Genomic DNA, 20,602 nt, shown 5'->3' with positions numbered 1-20,602 from the left:
TTATTGAACATTTGAAGAACTAGCAAAAAAAACAAACTCTTCTAGAGGACATCAAGTCAGAGATAGAAAAGACAAGGAGCAGGTGCATCTAGTACAGGTAGAGCTGCTGCAAAAACCCACAGAGCCCAGCAGCCAGCGTAACAAATTCTGGATCCTTTGCTTTTAGTTAGCAGTTAGCATTAGCAGCGTATCCTGCATCCGATGTGAAAGGACTTTTATGCTGCGCACTGTGACTCACAGCAATGGTCCTGGGTCAGCCCTGACTTTGTGTTAAACTAATTCTAAAGTAATAATGGTATTTCTAGCCACTGATATACCACAACTTTATCCTTTCAACAGCTACTGAAAGTTAGGGGACCTAGCTGCTATCGGATATTTATATAGCGATCCTCCAGCTTCAAACTGTATCACCCTTCAAGGACCTGCAGTTCAAAACAGCGCCCCTCCGACAGCCAAACCCATCTGTTCTCTGATTGGATTGTTACATTTGTGATTGACATGACATTGACCAATCAGATGAAGGGAAGAAAAATAGGGTCAAAAATCCGTACTTGTAACTTGCAGGGTTTTTTTTCTAAGTCCACATACAAATCTTTTTTACAGCACACACAAATCTTTTTTACGCACACACAAATCTTTTTTACAAGTACAAAATATTTATGACCACATTTTGAGCCCATAAGCCTCCAGTTTGTTTTACGTTCCCTGTGTATTCAAAGTATTACGGGAATGGATGTGGAAACCGGATTTCAAAATAAAAGCCAACTTCGAGTGAATTAACAGATATGTTAAGAAAATAATAACATATAATTTAGGCTTCTTTTTTTTTTTTTTTTTTTTTTTACAAACTCTAATGTTAGATCTATATGACACAGCCTTGTACCCTAATTGTGCCCTGTCACTATCAAGGCCATCTTATTTTGGATTTCAAAGTAAAAGCCCTGTGAATCTTCATTTTTGAACTACTCTTTCAATGACTTCATAATGCTCTTAAAAGCAAAAGTCGTATTTCCAAATACTATTTGAACTTTGTATCAACACTTTCCAACCACAGTCTTTTTCACAGTAATACCATATCAATATCAAGTCAGTCTGATTTTGCCTTTCATAGTAATGGCCCTTTGAAATTGCCGATATTTGACTTAATCTTCTAACGATTCAAAATGCTCTAAAATGAAAAATTCTTGTTTCCACAGGGTAATTCCACTTTAGATCAACAGTATACAGACCCACAGCGATACCATATCAATATCAAGTCATTCTGATTATGCCTTCCAAAATAAAATACTTTTCAAATTGTCCATAATTGACCTACCTTTCAGTGATTTCAAAATGCTCTAAAAAGTAAAATTCCTGTTTCCACAGGGTAATTCCACTTTAGATCAACAGTATACAGCCCCACAGTGATACCATATCAATAGCAAGACATTCTGATTTTGCTTTTCAAAATAAAAAAAAGCCTTTTCAAATTGCCCATATATGACATACTCTTGTAGCGAATTCAAAATGCTCTAAAATGGAAAATTGCTGTTTCCACAGCATAATTCCACTTTAGATCAACAGTATACAACCTCACGATGTTACCATGTCAATTTCAAGTCATTCTGATTTTGCCTTCCAAAATAAAGGCCTGTTGAAAATGCCCATAACTTACCTAACTTTCAGTGATTTCACAATGCTCTAAAAATGAAAATTGCTCTTTCCACAGGATAATTTCACCTTAGATCAACAGTATACAACCTCACGATGTTACCATGTCAATTTCAAGTCATTCTGATTTTGCTTTCCAAAATAAAAGCCTTTTCAAATTGCCCATATACGACCTACTCTTTGAACGATTTCAAAACGCTTTAAAAATGAAAATTGCTGTTTCCACAGGATGAATCCATGTTAGATCAAAAGTGTAAAACCACACCATGGTACTATGTCAATTTCAAGTCATTCTGATGTTGCCTTCCAAAATAAAAGCCTTTTCAAATTGCCCATATACGACCTACTCTTTTAACGATTTCAAAACGCTTTAAAAATGAAAATTGCTGTTTCCACAGGATGAATCCATGTTAGATCAAAAGTGTAAAACCACACCATGGTACTATGTCAATTTCAAGTTATTCTGATTTTGCCTTCCAAAATAAAGGCCTTTTGAAAATGCCCATAACTTACCTAACTTTCAGTGATTTCACAATGCTCTAAAAAGGAAATTTTCTGTTTCCACAGAATAATTTCACTTTAGATCAACAGCATACAACCTCACGATGTTACCATGTCATGTATACTGTTGATCTAAAGTGAAATTATCCTGTGGAAAGAGCAATTTTCATTTTTAGAGCATTGTGAAATCACTGAAAGTTAGGTAAGTTATGGGCATTTTCAACAGGCCTTTATTTTGGAAGGCAAAATCAGACTGACTTGATATTGATATGGTATTACTGTGAAAAAGACTGCGGTTGGAAAGTGTTGATACAAAGTTCAAATAGTATTTGGAAATACGACTTTTGCTTTTAAGAGCATTATGAAGTCATTGAAAGAGTAGTTCAAAAATGAAGATTCACAGGGCTTTTACTTTGAAATCCAAAATAAGATGGCCTTGATAGTGACAGGGCACAATTAGGGTACAAGGCTGTGTCATATAGATCTAACATTAGAGTTTGTAAAAAAAAAAAAAAAAAAAGAAGCCTAAATTATATGTTATTATTTTCTTAACATATCTGTTAATTCACTCGAAGTTGGCTTTTATTTTGAAATCCGGTTTCCACATCCATTCCCGTAATACTTTGAATACACAGGGAACGTAAAACAAACTGGAGGCTGGCTTGACTGCAAGTCTCGAATTGAAGGCTGGCTTGACACTAGGGCTGCCACGATTTGTCGACTAGTCACGATTACGTCGACTATCAAAATCGTCGACGACTGATTTAATAGTCGACGCGTCGTTTGAAGCTTTGTAAGATCACAAAAGACGCAGGAATAAGTGGCAGGATTTAAGAGTGTAATAACGGACTGAAACAGAAGATGGCAGCATTGCATGTACAAGGATGTCAGCTACCGTTAAACCCCGAAGAAGAAGAAGAAGCAGCTGTGTCCCAGAATTCATAGCGCGGCCCAGCGCAATTTCCAACAATGGCGGCAGCTGGTTAGTTTTAATGTTACTCTTATTATTCTTTCTGGGTCACAAAATAAACGTTTAACATATTTTCAGGCGAGAATGTAGCTGTGTAAACCTCAAATATCTGCTCAGTTTATCAGGACACCACATATTTTCAAAAGCGCTCCGACGTTTTCGGAGACATCTGTTACCCACTAGCTCGTTAGCGAGCCGGGGGCTAGGCTCACTAGCGCCGTGAGAACACCGGACTCCCCGCAAATCATTTTCAAACCCACCGCCGTCTTTTGCTACTCAGGTTAAATATATATGAGTCACTTAGATAACTTAAAATGTTATTGTTTGGCTTTTTTTTTTTTTTAGTATTTTATTTGTTCCTGAGTAAATCAGTTTGTCTGAGATTAAAGTTATAGTTTTTACACAGCTGAATAAACGTCAAGCAGACAACTGATTATCAGAAGTGTGAGATGCTCCAGAATATACTCCAGTGTCCTGTTATATTTTAGATAGCAAGGAGTTTATTAAACTTCACCGAAACAATCTGCAAATTTCATTAAAATTTAATAAACTATCATCTTGTCTTTATTTTTAGTTAGCACAGACCTTAAACACTTAAAGCTGTAAGCTGATGATAGTTATATAAGAGCAGATGCTGCTGGTGCAATAAGCTGTAGTTTTGCGTCCAATGGATGATGATCTGATTAGTCGACTAATCGCAAAAATAATCGGTGACTAGTCGACTATCAAAATAATCGTTTGTGGCAGCCCTACTTGACACCAGTTGATATTGTTAGCGTGATCGTTTTCCACCTTGAGAAAGCATTAGCCTAAAAAACATTAATTTGGTGTGCAGTGGTTCCTCGCTATAACGCGGTTCACCTTTCGGGGCCACGCTGTTTCGCGGATTTATTTTTTTTGTGCAATTTTGTATATATTTTTCTGTTTGTTTTACAGCGCATTGTGTGCGCGTTCTGCGTCTTGATTGTCAATTGTGGGCTCTAAATGTGGTCATAAATATTTTGTACTTGTAAATCAGTCTTGTAGTTGTAAATCAGGATTTGTATGTGTAAAAAGAATTTGTGTGGGGGGGGGGGGGGGGGAGATTTGTGTGTGGACTGAGCCAAAAAAGACCCTGCAAGTTACAAGTACGAATTTTGACCCTATTTTTTTCTTCCTTTCATCTGATTGGTCAATGTCATGTCAATCACAAATGTAACAATCCAATCAGAGAACAGATGGGTTTGGCTGTCGGAGGGGCGCTTTTTTTGAACTGCAGGTCTTTGAAGGGAATAAATGCCCTTTTACATGCCAACCCAGCATTTTCCTTCATCACCACGAAGGAAAACAGTCTGTGGTCGTCCGAGTTTGGAGATTTTTGTGTCACAGGTCTACGTGTTTAATACAGGGACTTCCACGGGGGCAGGGCAGTGTTTTGGAAGTGACAGTCTTCATTACAAAGCTTTCTTAGTTATGAATTAGCATACATGTTTTTATTGAACATTTGAAGAACTAGCAAAAAAAAAAAAAATTCTTGTAGAGGACATAAAGTCAGAGATAGAAATGACAAGGAGCAGGTGCATCTAGTACAGGTAGAGCTGCTGCAAAAACCCACAGAGCCCAGTAGCCAGCGTAACAAATTCTGGATCCTTTGCTTTTAGTTAGCAGTTAGCATTAGCAGCACATCCTGCGTCCGATGTGAAAGGACTCTTATGCTGCGCACTGTGACTCACAGCAATGGTCCCGGGTCAGCCATGACTTTGTGTTAAACTAATCCTAAAGTAATAATGGTATTTCTAACCACTGATATACCACAACTTTATCCTTTCAACAGCTACTGAAAGTTAGGGGACCTAGCTGCTATCAGATATTTATATAGAGATCCTCCAGCTTCAAACTGTATTATCCTTCAAGGACCTGCAGTTCAAAAAAGTGCCCCTCCGACAGCCAAACCCATCTGTTCTCTGATTGGATTGTTACATTTGTGATTGACATGACATTGACCAATCAGATGAAAGGAAGAAAAATAGGGTCAAAATTAGGGCTGCACGATAAATCGAAAATTTATTGTCATCGCGATATCAGCCTGCGCGATGGGCCCATCGCAAAAGACGGCGTAAACTGCGATAATTGGGTACCTTAAAATGTTTACACACGTGCTGTAAAGAATTTACCAATCAAAGAAATCCATTTACACATTTGACCAGTCGAATAGAGCCCTTCACGGCATTAACCAATCAAATGGATTAGAGGCCCGCCTCCTACGCAGGTCGGGCGCGAACAACGCTGCAGCAACGAGTCAGAGTTGTAATGGCTGAGAGCGAGACGCGTGACGAGAATGCTACTGAACTCGTGGCTAAAAAAAAAATAGTACCTCACTTATTTGGAGGTACTTTGGATTTGATAAAGACGACGTTCTCCAAACACAGGTACTCTGCAAAACTTGCCGAACACTCGTGGCAACCACCAGAGGAAACACGACTAATCTCCACCATCATCTTCAATACAACCACAGAGAACTGTTTGAAGAGTTCCAGAAAGATAGGGCTAGCCAAACAAAGGTTGCTAATGTTAAGACAAAGAGCGCAGCAGTCCAACAGCCGTCTCTGTATCAGAGTTTTTCAAGTGGAATTCCTTATGAGAAAACGTCGAAGCGGTACAAAGAAATAACAGAGGCCATTACACATTTTTTGGCTAAAGACATGATGCCTATAAATACAGTTAGCAGAGAGGGCTTCACCAGTCTGATACATAAAGTGGACCAGAGATACCGCATCCCCTCACGAAACTACTTTTCACATGTCGCCATTCCACAAATGTATGAAACATGCCGCAAGACCGTCATGTTTGAACTGAGCCAAGCTGAAAACTACGCAAGCACTACAGACCTATGGTCAAGTCGTACAACGGAACCATATATGAGTTTCACAGTGCACTTCCTCACCGAAGACTTTGAACTGAAAACACGGTGTCTAGAGACTGTGTATTTTCCAGACTCCCACACTAGTGAAAATATAGCCCATGTATTACGTGAGGTGTTAGCCAGCTGGGATCTTAAAGAAGATCGACAAGTGTGCATCACCACAGACAACGGTGCCAATGTTGTGAGAGCCACGGAGCTAAACAACTGGGTCAGACTTCAGTGTTTTGGACACAGGCTGCACCTTGCAATCGGTAAGTTTTATTCAAGGCAGATCTTTTTAGCAATGAAAATGTGCTATACATTATTATCAAATTGATATTGATAAGGATAATGTTACCTTTTTAGACAACTTTAGTTATAAATTTCAATTAGTTTTTTTTTTTTTTTAAAAAAAAGGTTTTAAACATGACAGTTTTTTTGTTTCCTCTTATTTCTCCAGAAAATTCTATCAAAGATGATGCCCGCATTGCCCGAGCCATTGGACTTTGCAAAAAGTTAGTTGGACATTTTTGCCACAGCTGGAAAGCAAAGATGGCTCTGAAAAAAGCACAGCAGAAGCTCAACCTCCCAGAGCACACACTGATCACAGAATGCCCAACCAGGTGGGGTTCCAGGCAGAAGATGATTGAGAGAGTCCTGGAGCAGCAGCGGGCCATTTCTGATGTCATCTCAGCAGACAAGAAATCAAGACACTTGATTCCTACTTGGCAGGATCTTGAGGTACTGGAGTCTGTCAACCAGGCATTACACCCCCTGCAAGACTTTACAGATGCCCTGTCTGGTGAGAGCTACGTTAGTGTTTCATATGTAAAACCAGTCCTTCATCTGATGAAGACGTCGGTGCTTGCAGAGAAGGAAGAAGACAGTGATTTGACAAAATCAATTAAGAAGAAAATCCTCGAGTACCTGATTACTAAATATGAAAATCCAGCTACCCAGGAACTTATGGACATGGCGTGCTTCATGGATCCCAGATTTAAAGTCAGCTACACCAGCACTGATCGAGTCTCAGACATCAAGACCAGAGTGATGTCAGAAATGGAAGCAGTGGCACAGAAGGTATTCATGCATGCTTATATATAAAACCTTTCAATTCATATTTAGTCCAAAATGTTTACTTTTCTTATAATCTGCTTTCTGTTCCAGGAGAGAAGCTCCGCTGAACCAGAGGCCCAGACAGATGATCCACCCAGTCGTCCCCTGAAGAAGGCAAAAAAGTCCCTGGGCAGTTTCTTCAAGGCAGCTCCAATCCCTACCTCCTCTTTTATGCATCTCTCACAAGCTGTTGAAGCTGAGCTTAACAGCTACTTGCTATCCACGGCCATAGACAGTGAGGAAGACCCCTTGGCATGGTGGAAACTCCACAAAATGACATTCCCACAGCTAAGCAAGCTTGCAAGGAAGTATCTCTGCATACCTGCAAGTAGCTCACCTTCAGAGAGACTTTTTAGTACATCAGGAAACATAGTAACATGTCAGCGCACATGTTTAAAACCTTGGAGAGTAAACATGTTGGTTTTCCTTAACAAGAACTTGCCATAAAAAACATTCACTCAGGAAGGATGAATGCAAGATAGAGAAACCTTTTTTTTTTTTTTCAAAAAATTACAAAAATACACTACCTACATTGTTCTTAATTGTTGATAATATTAGTCTTGGCCAGTACGACCACAAAGGTAGACAATTGTTCTTTGGTGTGTTCCCACAGCAGACAAGTTCTTACCTATAGTTTAATCTAGTAAAGTTTCCACTCCAGTTTTGACTTGCATCATAACTACTTGGTGAGTGGTAAAATGATGAACAACTGAATAGAGATAATTTGCAGTATAATTTAAGTTATGTTTATTTAAAACTAATTATAGAGACCGGGAAGGATGTCTTTCAGAATTCAAGCCTCAGAAATTTTTTTATGGGGGCAATGGTTCAATGTTTGACTGCACTTTGTTGTTACACTGCTAATACAGCAGCTTTCATTAAATAAAACTGTGCAGTAAAACGGAAATTATGTATTTGTTTTTTTTTTGCTATTTATTTTATCGCAAGTCATATCGTTATCGCAGTATTGATCACAGTTATCGCACATCGCAGGTTTTCCTAATATCGTGCAGCCCTAGTCAAAATTCGTACTTGTAACTTGCAGGGTCTTTTTTGGCTAAGTCCACACACAAATCTTTTTTTACACATACAAATCTTTTTTGCGCACGCACAAATTTTACACATACAAAAATGATTTACAAGTACAAAATACTTATGACCACATTTTGAGCCCATAGTCAATCAGTCTTGTGCCGTGTCTCCTGTACAGTACACAATGCGTTCAGCTTGTCAAATTTGTGACTAATATCAGGCGCCCGTGATCGTGTATACAGCTGTCCCTACACATATACTGATATGTCAGCAGGTTTCTAATCAGTGTGAGCATCTAAGCATTAACTACCAGTGAAAAACTATAGATTCTACTAACCTCGAATAAAAATTGAGCACCCGCCCTTTTCCTGATGGGTGCCCCAAGTGCCTTTTTCTTGAGGCTTTTTCTTCTTAAAGAACGGTGATCACTGTCGGCCTCTCATTTTTGTTTGTTTTTTTTAATATTGTTGCTGTTTTTCTTTTTTTTTTTTTTTTTTTTAAAGCACAATTCATCGGCAGCACGTTTTAAAGCAACTATAGCCCATCCCATGTAGCAGTATGTTAAACTGACTAAACTCGTTTTATGGATTGATGCTCTCCCATCTGCTCTCCTGACTATGGTTTGGTCCGTTTACAGCATCTTTTTCCTGCCATGCGATTGCAGCTCTGTTTCTAGCCACCACGTAGCACATTATTTACCAGCTTGTCCAACTTCATTAACCCTACAAACGTCACTGGTGTTTAGTTTTGTCTTCATTTATGTCGAAATTAACAGCAGTGCTTTACGTTTGTTCGATTTTCTGCTGCTTATCCTTGGCCGGCTCGTGCGTGTACACGCGTGCGTACGTACGTTGGTGTGCGTGATTTTCTGTTTGTTATTGCGATAATCGCCCTCATTGGGGCTACTGTGATTTTTGCCTGAGTGCGTTTTGGGTTTTGTTTGGGTTTGTTTTCTTTTCCTGTTTTAGGTACAATCCTTTATGCCAGATGGAGAGAAGGGTCCTGGAGAGAAGGGTCCTAGGCAGAGTGCCTCGTCTCCCATCGAGTGTGTTTGGTGTGCACTTGTTACTCCTACTTGTTGTTTTAACAATTTAGCTGCTAGCTTTTGGTGTTTCCTTGTTTTTTGCTTGGCAATCATGCAAGTCCACATTATTGTTTTAATTTGTTTTTAACTGTAATTAAAGGTCAGTACAGTATTCACTAAGAACTGTGTGCTCTATAACATAAGCACTGAAGTAGAAACAGGTGTGCATTTTAGTCGACGATCACGATGGTGAAACTTTCAAGATCACATTCCTCGACAAGTCCGATCCACCAGCAAGTCACCTTGGCAGTCTTGATGACGTTTATGTGCTGCAGAGTGAATCTCAGACTGGTGGGAGTGAGACGTTTTCACAACAGACTAACACAGTCGAAATGAGACCAGGGGCCTGTTCTTCGTACCTCGCTAAGTAAGTTAGCTGGATTAGATTGTTGACGATTTCGCGTGATCTTGGATCGTTCGGTTCCCCGAAGCTCATCCGGGACTTGCTGTCATAGCAACAGAGCCGTAAGCGTAAACCTGCTCGGGAGCAGGTTTACTTTATGTAAACTTGATTAGATTAGATCGCGGCCTAGATGAAAACTCTAGAAAACTCAGAGTGAAAAACGATACTCAGGGTTGAGTAACCCCGAACTGTCCAACTCGGAATATTCGGTTTCAGAAAGGCTGATAACAATTAGTTCAATCAACGCGGAGTTGCTTTAACCCCAAGTTAAGCGCGCGCACGAGGATACATAAAGCCCTGATTAGTGGAGCACAGATTAAGCGAGTCACCATGGAGACGGAGGGAAAGAAGGCGCGGTCAATGTATCTTACAGCGCTTGAGGCCGAAATTCTGATGGCAGCATATGCCGATAACATGCAAATTTTGCAGAAAAAAAGTAACACAGCCTCAGCTGCAAAAGAAAGGGAGCATGCATGGCAAAACATAGCCGACAGAGTCAATGCGTGAGTGTTAATTTAAACATTGATCTAGGGATTTCCACCCATTTAACACGTTATTTTATTATTTTTTATTTTATACATTTTATTTTGTGACATGATGTGAGCGCAGGTGCAACCCAACAGGCCCCAAACGTTCCTGGCAGCAAGTAAAAATGAAATATAAAAATATAGTCCAAACAGGTAAGGTGTAATTGTATTATGAGCCATAGTGCTTGGTCTGTTTGTCCTATGTAAATCAATTGCAGTTAGAGGCTACATTAATTTTCTTTCTGTAAGCACTTATTAAAATTATCTGAGCACATTACAAGTACATATTTGCTTACTCTGTATGCTCAAATGTGACCCGTTATAGCCAACAGAAAAAAAGCGGAGGCCCGAAAAACAGGTGGGGGTCCTCCACCACCACCACTCACAGAGGCTGAGCAGTTGGCTTCCACATTTGTGATAATGGGAACACCACAAACGAGTACAGGAGATGTTTCAGTGCAACTGTAACATTCCTGACTGCCCGACAGACGGTAGCCTTGGAAACGTGCTCAGCGTCACCAATATTATACAGAAAGCTCCCGTTTGCAAAAAAACAAAGTGCAATACAAATAATATGTACAGAACTGAGAGAATGTCCGCGATGTGTCACATGAGCAATATTAGGCCTGAGGATGTTATTCAAATAAATTATAGATTGTGCTGACAAACGGTGACGTTCACACAGAAAATCATCAGGAAATGATAAAATGTCCAAACGCGCTCTGATCACTCTCTCCCGGCGGAGAGCTCTGCGGAGAATTTGGGCTTCAACATCTACTGGCTCTTCAAGGAAGGGGCACGCCATGTCTGACACTTCCTACAGTCAGGTTTCCGACACAGAGGCGGAGAACGTCAGGGTTAGTTGAAGTAAACCTGCTAGGGGGCAGGTTAGCTTTACGGAGTGTGTCGTCATAGTAACTCACTCAGGATTAATCTAAACTCGCTTTGTGAAACCGAAAACCCAGAGTTTTCGTTAACTCAGGGTATACTTACTCAGAGTTTGCACTAAACCGGCTTCCTGAAATAGGGCCCAGGTCCTTGAAGGATAATACAGTTTGAAGCTGGAGGATCTCTATATAAATATCTGATAGCAGCTAGGTCCCCTAACTTTAAGTAGCTTTTGAAAGGGTAAAGTTGTGGTATATCAGTGGTTAGAAATACCATTATTACTTTAGGATTAGTTTAACACAAAGTCATGGCTGACCCGAGACCATTGCTGTGAGTCACAGTGCGCAGCATAAGAGTCCTTTCACATCGGACGCAGGATGTGCTGCTAATGCTAACTAAAAGCCAAGGATCCAGAATTTGTTGCGCTGGCTGCTGAGCTCTGCGGGTTTTTGCGGCAGCTCTACCTGTACTAGATGCACCTGCTCCTTGTCGTTTCTATCTTTATGTCCTCTACAAGAGTTTCTGGGTTTTTATCTTCAAATGTTCAATAAAAACATGTATTGCTAATTCATAACGAAGAAAGCTTTGTAACTATCCCCACTAGTGAAGACTGTGTCATTTCCACAACAATGCCACAGCATTGTTGAAAAGGCTCTGGAAGTCCCTGTATTAAGCACATAACCCTGTGACACAAAAATCACCAAACTCGGACCACCACACACTGTTTTCCTTCGTGGTGATGAAGGAAAACGCTGGGCTGGCATGTAAAAAGCCATTTATTCCCTCAGGACCTGAAGCTCCATAAAGCACCCTTCCAATAGCCAAACCCATCTGTTCTTGTTAAATTTGTGATTGAAATGACATTGACCAATTAGATGAAAGAAAGAAAAATAGGGTCAAAATTCGTGCTTGTAACTTGAGTGCAGAGTTTCACACGTATTTTTTGGCTAAGTCCACACACAAATTCTTTTTACAAATACAAAACTGATTTACAAGTACAAAATATTTATGACCACATTTTGAGCCCATAGTCAGCAGCCAGCGCAACAAGTTCTGGATCCTTGGCTTTTAGTTAGCATTAGCAGCACATGCTGTGTCTGATGTGAAAGGACCTTTATGCTGCGCACTGTGACTCACAGCAATGGTCCCTGGTCAGCCCTGACTTTGTGTTAAACTAATCCTAAAGTAATAATGGTATTTCTGTCCACTGGTATACCACAACTTTATCCTTTCAACAGCTACCGCAGGTTAAGGGACCTAGCTTGTATGACCCCTATGGGATATTTACATAGAGATCATCCAGCTTCAACCTATATTACCTTTCCAGGACCTTTAGTTCAGTAAAGCAGGTGTAAGTGCCTGGCTTAAAACAGGACATATTAGCTGCATTTAACCTTCAGTTACTCTTTATATAGTTAGGAGTCAGACCATGTTTCTTTTTAGCTGAAAAACATTACACCAGGTAACCTGCAGTGTTGAAAACTTGTTTTCCGACAATGTTTGCTACCTTACAATCCGTCCTGCTCTGTAGTAAAATCAGCGACATATGACCGTCCTGTTGCTCCCATTGAAATTTATACAGCCTATTTAAAATCTAAAACTGAAAATTGTCCGTAGCCTACTGTTGTTACCACTGTCCTGTTATAAATGGATACTAACTAGCTAACTGACTGAATGCCCATTAACCTTATAACTCCTGGTGTGTGTTTGTGTAGAGAGAGACAGCCAGGTACATAATGGATATAAGGACGTGTTGTGTGTGTGTGGGTTTTTTTTTTTTTTGGGGGGGGGGGGGGGGGTTGTTTTTTTTGTTTGTTTTTTCAAAAAAAAAAAAGGAGCCACATTCAGGTAAAAGTGTAAAATCAAATGAGCCGTGAATCAGGAATAATGTTGGATCAGTGTTTCAATATTTATCTTTTATTAGATATACATGTGGTTTGGTTATTTGCCTTTTGGTTGAAAGTACACTGAGAGAGGACTTTTTGTTAGTGATCTTAATAGTATTTTTTTTATATTAATGTAATTTTTCATTTAATTGAATACAATCTATTTGTGTATGATTATCAGTCCAAAGAGGGAGAGAGGAAAGAGGGGAACGTGAGGAGAAAGTAAGAACCAGGTAAGAAAACAGGGAACAGTGACAGGCAAAACAGAAACTGTTAAACTGACAAAGAGAAAAAACCTGATTTTACTCACACAATCAGGAAGTTGTGTTCTCCCTATATTAAAGCTGCTATACAGAATCTGCTAAACAAACTGGGTTGAAACATTTTTGACCCTCTTTAACAACATTCCAACATGACATTATCATTGATTGGGGAGATTAAAATTAATGATATTTTTATGTAGTTCAGCCACAACTCTTCTAAAACCTCAGCCAGTAGTAGGTAGGGCAACTTTTGGACCATCCAGTTGTCTGTATGACTGCCGCAGTACATACATCACATTTGCAGAAAGTGCCAAACAGAGCGCTGGGGCCCGTTCTTCGTACGTCGCTTACTACATCCAAGATCAAATGACACATCCAAGACCAAATCATCGCGCTAACCGTGAGCTCGCTAATCCGGTTCTCCGAACACACCTGCTGTTGACGATTAGTACAGCTGGATGAAGTAATGTGAGATCACTGGGTGTCGTAAAAGGGGCTACGCATCGATAGTAGAAACATTGATCGGCAACCCTCTGATTGGTCGGCGAAAATGTCGAAGGAGCGCGCTCGGCTCGGTATTTTTCGGCAGCAGAGCAAGAACTCTTGAGTGAGGGATTTCAGGAGTTTCAGAGTTTAATTAAAACGCAAGGGAACACTGCAATATGGAATGCCAGGACTGCCATAATGAATTAATTAAATACACCATTAAATAATTAATTAAATGTGGCAATAATTAATTAAAATTGGAATTAATTAATTAAATAAATAGTTATATATATGTAATTAATTAATTATTGACACATTTAATTAATTATTTATGTATTTCACGTTTTAATTAATTATTGACACATTTAATTAATTAATTATTGACATATTTAATTAATTATTTATGTATTTCACATTTTAATTAATTATTGACACATTTAATTAATTATTGACACATTTAATTAATTATTTAATGATATATTTATTTATTTCATTTTGGCAGTCCTGACGCCTGGCTCTCATCATGAAATAATTTTATCTGTCAGCCTCACCCATCAAACTCAGGGGGCGGGGTTAACGCTGATCGAGTCAAAACCATTGCTTTGGCCTGGTGGCCATTGTTTCTAGCACACAACAACCGGCATGTGGAAGCTAACAGAACTGAGCTTTGAAAAACCCTGTTTGTGTGTTACTAAATACCGTTTTAATATTTTTTTAGCCGAGATTGTAGTGGTTTAATCTTCATGTGTCTGGTCGGTTTGTCAAGATACAGCCTCTTTGCAAAAGTGTTTCGATGATTTCGGAGATGTCGTCCCAGTCTCACGGCAAAGCGTGGGATAGACCCGCTCGCCTCGCAAGCAATCCCACCGACAAAGCGCAGGCCCCGGTACACAGCTGTAGTAACCCCCGCTGACTTCTTTTACTGAGGTTATATTTATCGGTGTTTTATTTCCTGATGTTCTTATGTGTCCTACGTGTTTCAGTCGCCAATTCTGAATTATAACTAACATTAAAAACATGTTTAAGGAGGAGAGAGAGCAAATAAATCTGTTTAACATCTGATCTTTGGGTTTTTGTTCAGTAATCAGCGTGACCTGTGTATAAACACATAAAAGAGATAACGTTGGTGTTTCCGTCATGTAGTAACTGCTGGCTTTAACTGTACAAAGGTTGTTCGACACTATGAAACACATACGGACTTCATGATGTTCGGCTAATATTTTTATTGTGAATATTAATCATGCTGACCTCGCTCTGTACACCACGCAGCGAGGTCAGCATATCCACGATATCCTCAGCTCCATGAGTTAACACAAAGTTTCCCAGCTGACTATCTAACTGCCAACTATTCCAGAGACGTGAAAATATACAGCATAAAGAAAAGTGTAAGAGACTCAGCAGCAGATTAGAATAACAGTTTGTGGCGTGAATAAGACACGGCGGGACCACGGAGCAACGTTCAGAGTCATCTTTATTTACACTCACCACACCACAACACCCCCAAACCCCTCAGTCCCCGTGTTTTTAACTAGGCGGGCGTGATTAAGGATGCCGTGCAGGTGCGTCCGCCCTCCCTGCACGGCACCGCAGACCACATACCCCCATCGCCCGATTGAGGCCGGGGAGCCATCCGGCCGAACCTACTCCCCCACCGCCAGTGGGAGAGGGAATCAGCCCGGACAGCTGGCACCCCCAGGCCCCGGCCAAGCGACGGGGAGGTGCGAGTTCAGGCGGCCGCCCGCGAATCCAGCGGCGCAGGCAAAGCTGGTTCGGAAGTCGGACACGTGACAGGTGCACCCGGCGCGGCCGGCACAAGCGTGAGCCCCAGCTCACAGGTGGCTGGGCAGAGGTGTGGCGTGTACAGGCCTCTGGTGGTGGTGAGGCCGGTCTGGCGAGCACGGCGATCTCAAGCGTGGCGCCCGCCTCGCTCGCCAGTTCCACTCGAGCAAGCTCCCCTGGCACTGGGACCTCCAGCTCCTTGCGCGGCCCCTCCGTCACCGCTGTCGCTCCCTGCTGGAGCAGCCCATAGCGCGACTCCTCCGTCACTACTGCTCCCTCCGCCGCCACTCCCGGCTCGAGCAGCCCCTCGTGCAGCTCCTCTTTCTCCAACCGGCGCAGACCCTCGCGCACCTCGTCTGCCGCCTCCGGTTGGAGCGGCTCATCCACCACTCCCGGCAGGAGCAGCCCTTCACCTGGCTGTTCCCCCTCCTCCGGCAGGCGCAGATCCCCGCGCGCCTCGTCTGCCACCTCCGGCTGCTGAGGTGCCTCACGCGGCTCCTCCACCGCTTCACTGTCCTCGGGACACACCTGTGGGGGTGGCGCCCAGGCCCAGAGCAGCGCCGCCAGCTCCCCAATCCTTTCCAGGTGCCGCTCGGACTGGTCCTGCAGCTCTTCCTGCTGGCGACGCACCTCCGCCGCCTGCTCCCGCTGGGCGGCCGCCATTTCGGCCACCCTCTGGGCCAGCTCCTCCATTCCCTGGCTCCGATATGGACCCGCCGTGCTGCCTCCTGGGTTTCGACACCAATGTGGCGTGAATAAGACACGGCGGGACCACGGAGCAACGTTCAGAGTCATCTTTATTTACATCTCACCACACCACAACACCCCCAAACCCCTCAGTCCCCGTGTTTTTAACTAGGCGGGCGTGATTAAGGATGCCGTGCAGGTGCGTCCGCCCTCCCTGCACGGCACCGCAGACCACGCCCCACCACACAGTTATACATTTAATAAATCACCAAATGAATCCAAGAAACGAGCAAACCTGTTCCGACAATTTGAATTTGTATTCCCTCAGCTGCAGACTCGCTGCTGTTTAAATGTTTGAAAAGGAAGATTAGATATAAACAAACGTCAAACATAGACTCAGTCTGCCTTCACATTTGATATGAGGCCAGCACGTATAGTGGCCTCAGCAGGCTATTACTGAAATACACGTGCTATATCATAAACTATGATATAAACAGGGAGGTCCTATTAACATGTTTAGTTTTAAAGGACACCTTCCTGCCTTTAGTCTCATTCATGAGCAGTATTCGTTTTCTTCTAACATCCAGAAGTCTGCACAATGTGTTTCATAGTTTGTAACAAGCCTTTGACAGGTAAACATAACCTGACCGAAAAAGCAAAAAAAAAAAAAAAAAAAAAAAAAAAAGAGAGAGAGAGAGAGAGAGAGAGTGTTGACATAAGAAGAGAAAATGCTCTCAATTATGGAGACAGGCAAATGGTTCATTTATGTTTGATGTGTGTTTATTCCTCCCTAAATATCGTCGGTGAAGTTCGCCATGCACGTCAGATTTTCCTGCGCATTTTTATACCTCTGCCAACAGAGAGAGAAAAAAAATCACATTCTAACAGACAGCTGGTGCTTAGAATACAGTTGAATAACTATTAAAAAACAGATGATATTTAGATGATAGTTCAGTCTAACACATGTGCCAGTGGTTCATTAAACGTCTGTGAAACTATGCAGTTATGAAACGTAACTTTAACCTCAGCCAAACCGATTTGCTCAGTTGTAAATAAAACAGCGAAGTAAACGTGACCCGACAGACAGAACCTGAGTGAATGAAGTCCAGCATTTAACCACTGAGAGCTAAAACTCAGCTGAGGTTTGAAAGCTGTGTGCTGGTGATTGGACATCAGCCGCTGATGAAGCTGTTCGCCTATAAAGTGCTCTGTAAGGAAACAAGCTCCAGCAGCTCTGCGCTCGGGGAAAATACTATATTTACTTATCTTGTGCAGTTAAACTGTGACTATCACCAGGTAACTAGGCGTGTTTCTTGAATTAGCAGCAGGTGTTAAACAGCTGACAGATGAGGAGGAGGATGCATGCAGGTAAACTGAGGGTCTGTTGAGCTGATCGCTGGTTTCGTGAGAAAAATGTCAGCTCGTTCTTTATGTTACAGAAGCACAGAGACACAAGACCAGGCGGAAAGAGACGATCGTTCGGTGAAAATGAGAATCTGCGAATGCAACATGTGGAACACGGAGAGTGGAATATGTAAACAAACCGGTTAATGTACCCCCTCGGTGCGCTCTGCATGCTAACTGTTAGCAGAGCTAGTGAAATCTCTGAAAACATCTGAGCACTTTTGCAAACATGTTCTATGTTGACAACCTGACCAGACATACGGCGCGACATTCGCGGCTAAAACACTGTTAAAAGTGTAGCTGGTGACAGAAAAACGGCCTGTGATTTGATCTGCATTCTGGGATAACTGGCTGCCCCAAGTCTACACAAGCAATCGATTATCTAGGATCGACCTGTTTTGACTTACTTTGCACGGCAACCAATCAAATGTTAGAGAAGCTGCATGGGCAGCGTTAACCCCGCCCCCTGAGTTTGATGGGTGAGGCTGACAGATAAAATTATTTCATGACGAGAGCCAGGCGTCAGGACTGCCAAAATGAAATAAATAAATATATCATTAAATAATTAATTAAATGTGTCAATAATTAATTAAATGTGTCAATAATTAATTAAAATGTGAAATACATAAATAATTAATTAAATGTGTCAATAATTAATTAATTAAATGTGTCAATAATTAATTAAAATGTGAAATACATAAATAATTAATTAAATGTGTCAATAATTAATTAATTACATGTGTCATAACTATTTATTTAATTAATTAATTCCAATTTTAATTAATTATTGCCACATTTAATTAATTATTTAATGGTGTATTTAATTAATTCATTATGGCAGTCCTGGCGTTCCATACTGCAAAGGCTGCAAAAGCAAGGAGAGAGGGCTGGCAGAAAGTTGCTGACAAATTAAACTCGTAAGCAATTTAATAATAACAACAATAATGGAGTGGATTTATATAGCGCTTTTCAAGGCACCCAAAGCGCTTTACAATGCCACTATTCAGTCACTCTCACATTCACACACTGGTGGAGGCAGCTACGGTTGTAGCCACAGCTGCCCTGGGACAGACTGACAGAAGCGAGGCTGCCATATCGCGCCATCGGCCCCTCTGGCCAACACCAGTAGGTGGTAGGGTAGATTTATTATATTACACTATATTATCCAGTATTATAGTACATTATATTATATTATAATATGTTATATTATATCCCCTTACACATTAGAGCCACAACAGGACCCACTAGAACATGGGAACAAGTAAAAGTGAAATATAAGAATATTCTACAGAATGGTAATATTTATCACTTATATTGCTTTTCGTCTCTTGGAAAGAGACCCTGAAATAATCTGTTTGTTTGTTTATAACAGCAACCAAGAAAAGGGCAGAGCAAAAAAAAAGACAGGTGGTGGTCCTGCACCCCCTCATCAACAAGTTGGTTAAGTGAATAATACCCTCACGGGAATATCGATATCTCTCAATGAGCACACTGTCGCGCTGAGCTAAAGGATCCTGTCTATCCCGCAATATACGCTGAATTCGGAGGACTCTCCTTATCAATCTTGCACCTTCCGCAATGGGTTGGTCGCGTATACGGACAGGACATGGCTGCGACAGGCTTCCCAAATCCACCTTCGCTTTTATAGCCGTGGTCTCTCATCTTGATTACACAAAGTAATTTGCAATTACTACTCTGAAATATGAATTACATCTGTAATAATCACATACATGTAATAGAATGTTAATAGTACATTTCCCTTTTTTAGGAAATGACCTGTATGTATCTGTGTGACATCAATAAAAGGATCAAGTGCTGCATTATCTTTAGTTACATTGATGTTTTTTATTTATGGTGAAACAGTGGTGGAATATCGCTGTTGCTTTCGTATAAATGAAGCGGACATACCTGAGAGGCCGCGATCTAATCCTGTTTACATAAAGTAAACCTGCTCCCGAGCAGGTTTACGCTTACGGCTCTGTTGCTATGGCAGCAAGTCCCGGATGAGCTTCGGGGAATCGAACGATCCAAGATCACGCGAAATCGTCAACAATCAAATCCAGCTAACCTACTTAGCGAGGTACGAAGAACAGGCCCCTGGTTCCCTGTTTTAAGCTTGTTTCAAAAGATTCTGTACTGCAGCTTTAAATGTTTTCCAAAAGCACACATACACTTATCAGAGTTTCTCAAACTTTTTACAGTGTGTACCACCTGATTAAAAAATGTTAAGCTCTCCTAAGTACCACTATGAAAGCATGAAACTGATAAATCTTACAACACAAAATTAGAATTATTAAATTAGTAAAATTAGTGTCTGCAGTAAAGATTTTTTCATACATTTTATACATTCTACCACAGGCAAAGCTGCCTCCATTTTTAGTTTAATTTTTTAATATTTTGTATTTTATTATAATTTTGTAATAATTTATTCTGTTTTGGGAGTGTTTTTTATGTATCTGTATTATATTATACATTATACATACACATTAAAAGTGAATCTCTGTCCAAAACATGCACTCAGTTTACTTTTTACTCACTATGAGCATCATTCATTATTCCTCCCCAGTAATTAAGGTTAGGATATGTATTTAAATTTTTTTTATTCCAATCCATTCTTCTTTTGCAGCATTTAAATAAACTTTATCAGATTTGATGGTTTTGTTACAGACTTTTCAGTGTTTTGTTTTTCTTTCGCAAATGTGGGGATTAAATTGTGTTAAAATGTGCAAAACAGTGATGTCATGTTTTGAGACGAGGCACAGAGAGACTTGATGAATTTAGGAATCTTATGATTTAATAAAGAAATTTGCAGACTTGCACAGAGATGGTAAAATTATGATGACTGATAACAGAGATGCCTGCATCCTTAAATGTCTGACAGAGACAGGGAAGAGGTCTCATCGTGATGTGTAAAGTTTCTTGCCTGACTGGGCAGCTCTCTGGGTGCTCAGCACCCCCAAAGCTCTAATCCTAGAATCGCCCCTGGCACAAACATACAATTTTCACATATTTTGGTTTACAAGGTTATAAACCTCAGTTCACTAC

General features: G+C 40.9%; 1 protein-coding gene across 1 annotated transcript; it reads left to right on the top strand.

Moving 5' to 3' along the window:
- Positions 1 to 4,251: 4,251 nt before the first annotated feature.
- Positions 4,252 to 7,982, top strand: LOC309715948 (E3 SUMO-protein ligase ZBED1-like). Its single transcript, XM_082549467.1, has 3 exons — positions 4,252 to 6,274; positions 6,463 to 7,082; positions 7,170 to 7,982. Exons 1-3 carry the CDS (start codon positions 5,803 to 5,805, stop codon positions 7,563 to 7,565), a joined length of 1,488 nt encoding a protein of 495 aa, XP_082405593.1. The 5' UTR covers positions 4,252 to 5,802; the 3' UTR covers positions 7,566 to 7,982.
- Positions 7,983 to 20,602: the final 12,620 nt, after the last annotated feature.

This window comes from Aulonocara stuartgranti, assembly GCF_965226115.1.
Source record: "Aulonocara stuartgranti genome assembly, chromosome: 10".
NCBI classification, from domain to species: Eukaryota; Metazoa; Chordata; class Actinopteri; order Cichliformes; family Cichlidae; genus Aulonocara; species Aulonocara stuartgranti.
This window is presented reverse-complemented; position numbering and strand designations above follow the sequence as displayed.

What these genes read in the sequence shown, in the direction of transcription:
- LOC309715948 (XM_082549467.1), top strand. Translation starts at nt 5,803, where the DNA reads ATGATGCCTATAAATACAGTTAGCAGAGAGGGCTTCACCAGTCTGATA. An exon ending in CAGGCTGCACCTTGCAATCG is followed by an intron (nt 6,275 to 6,462) that starts GTAAGTTTTATT and finishes TTATTTCTCCAG; the next exon opens with AAAATTCTATCAAAGATGAT. An exon ending in TGGAAGCAGTGGCACAGAAG is followed by an intron (nt 7,083 to 7,169) that starts GTATTCATGCAT and finishes TTTCTGTTCCAG; the next exon opens with GAGAGAAGCTCCGCTGAACC.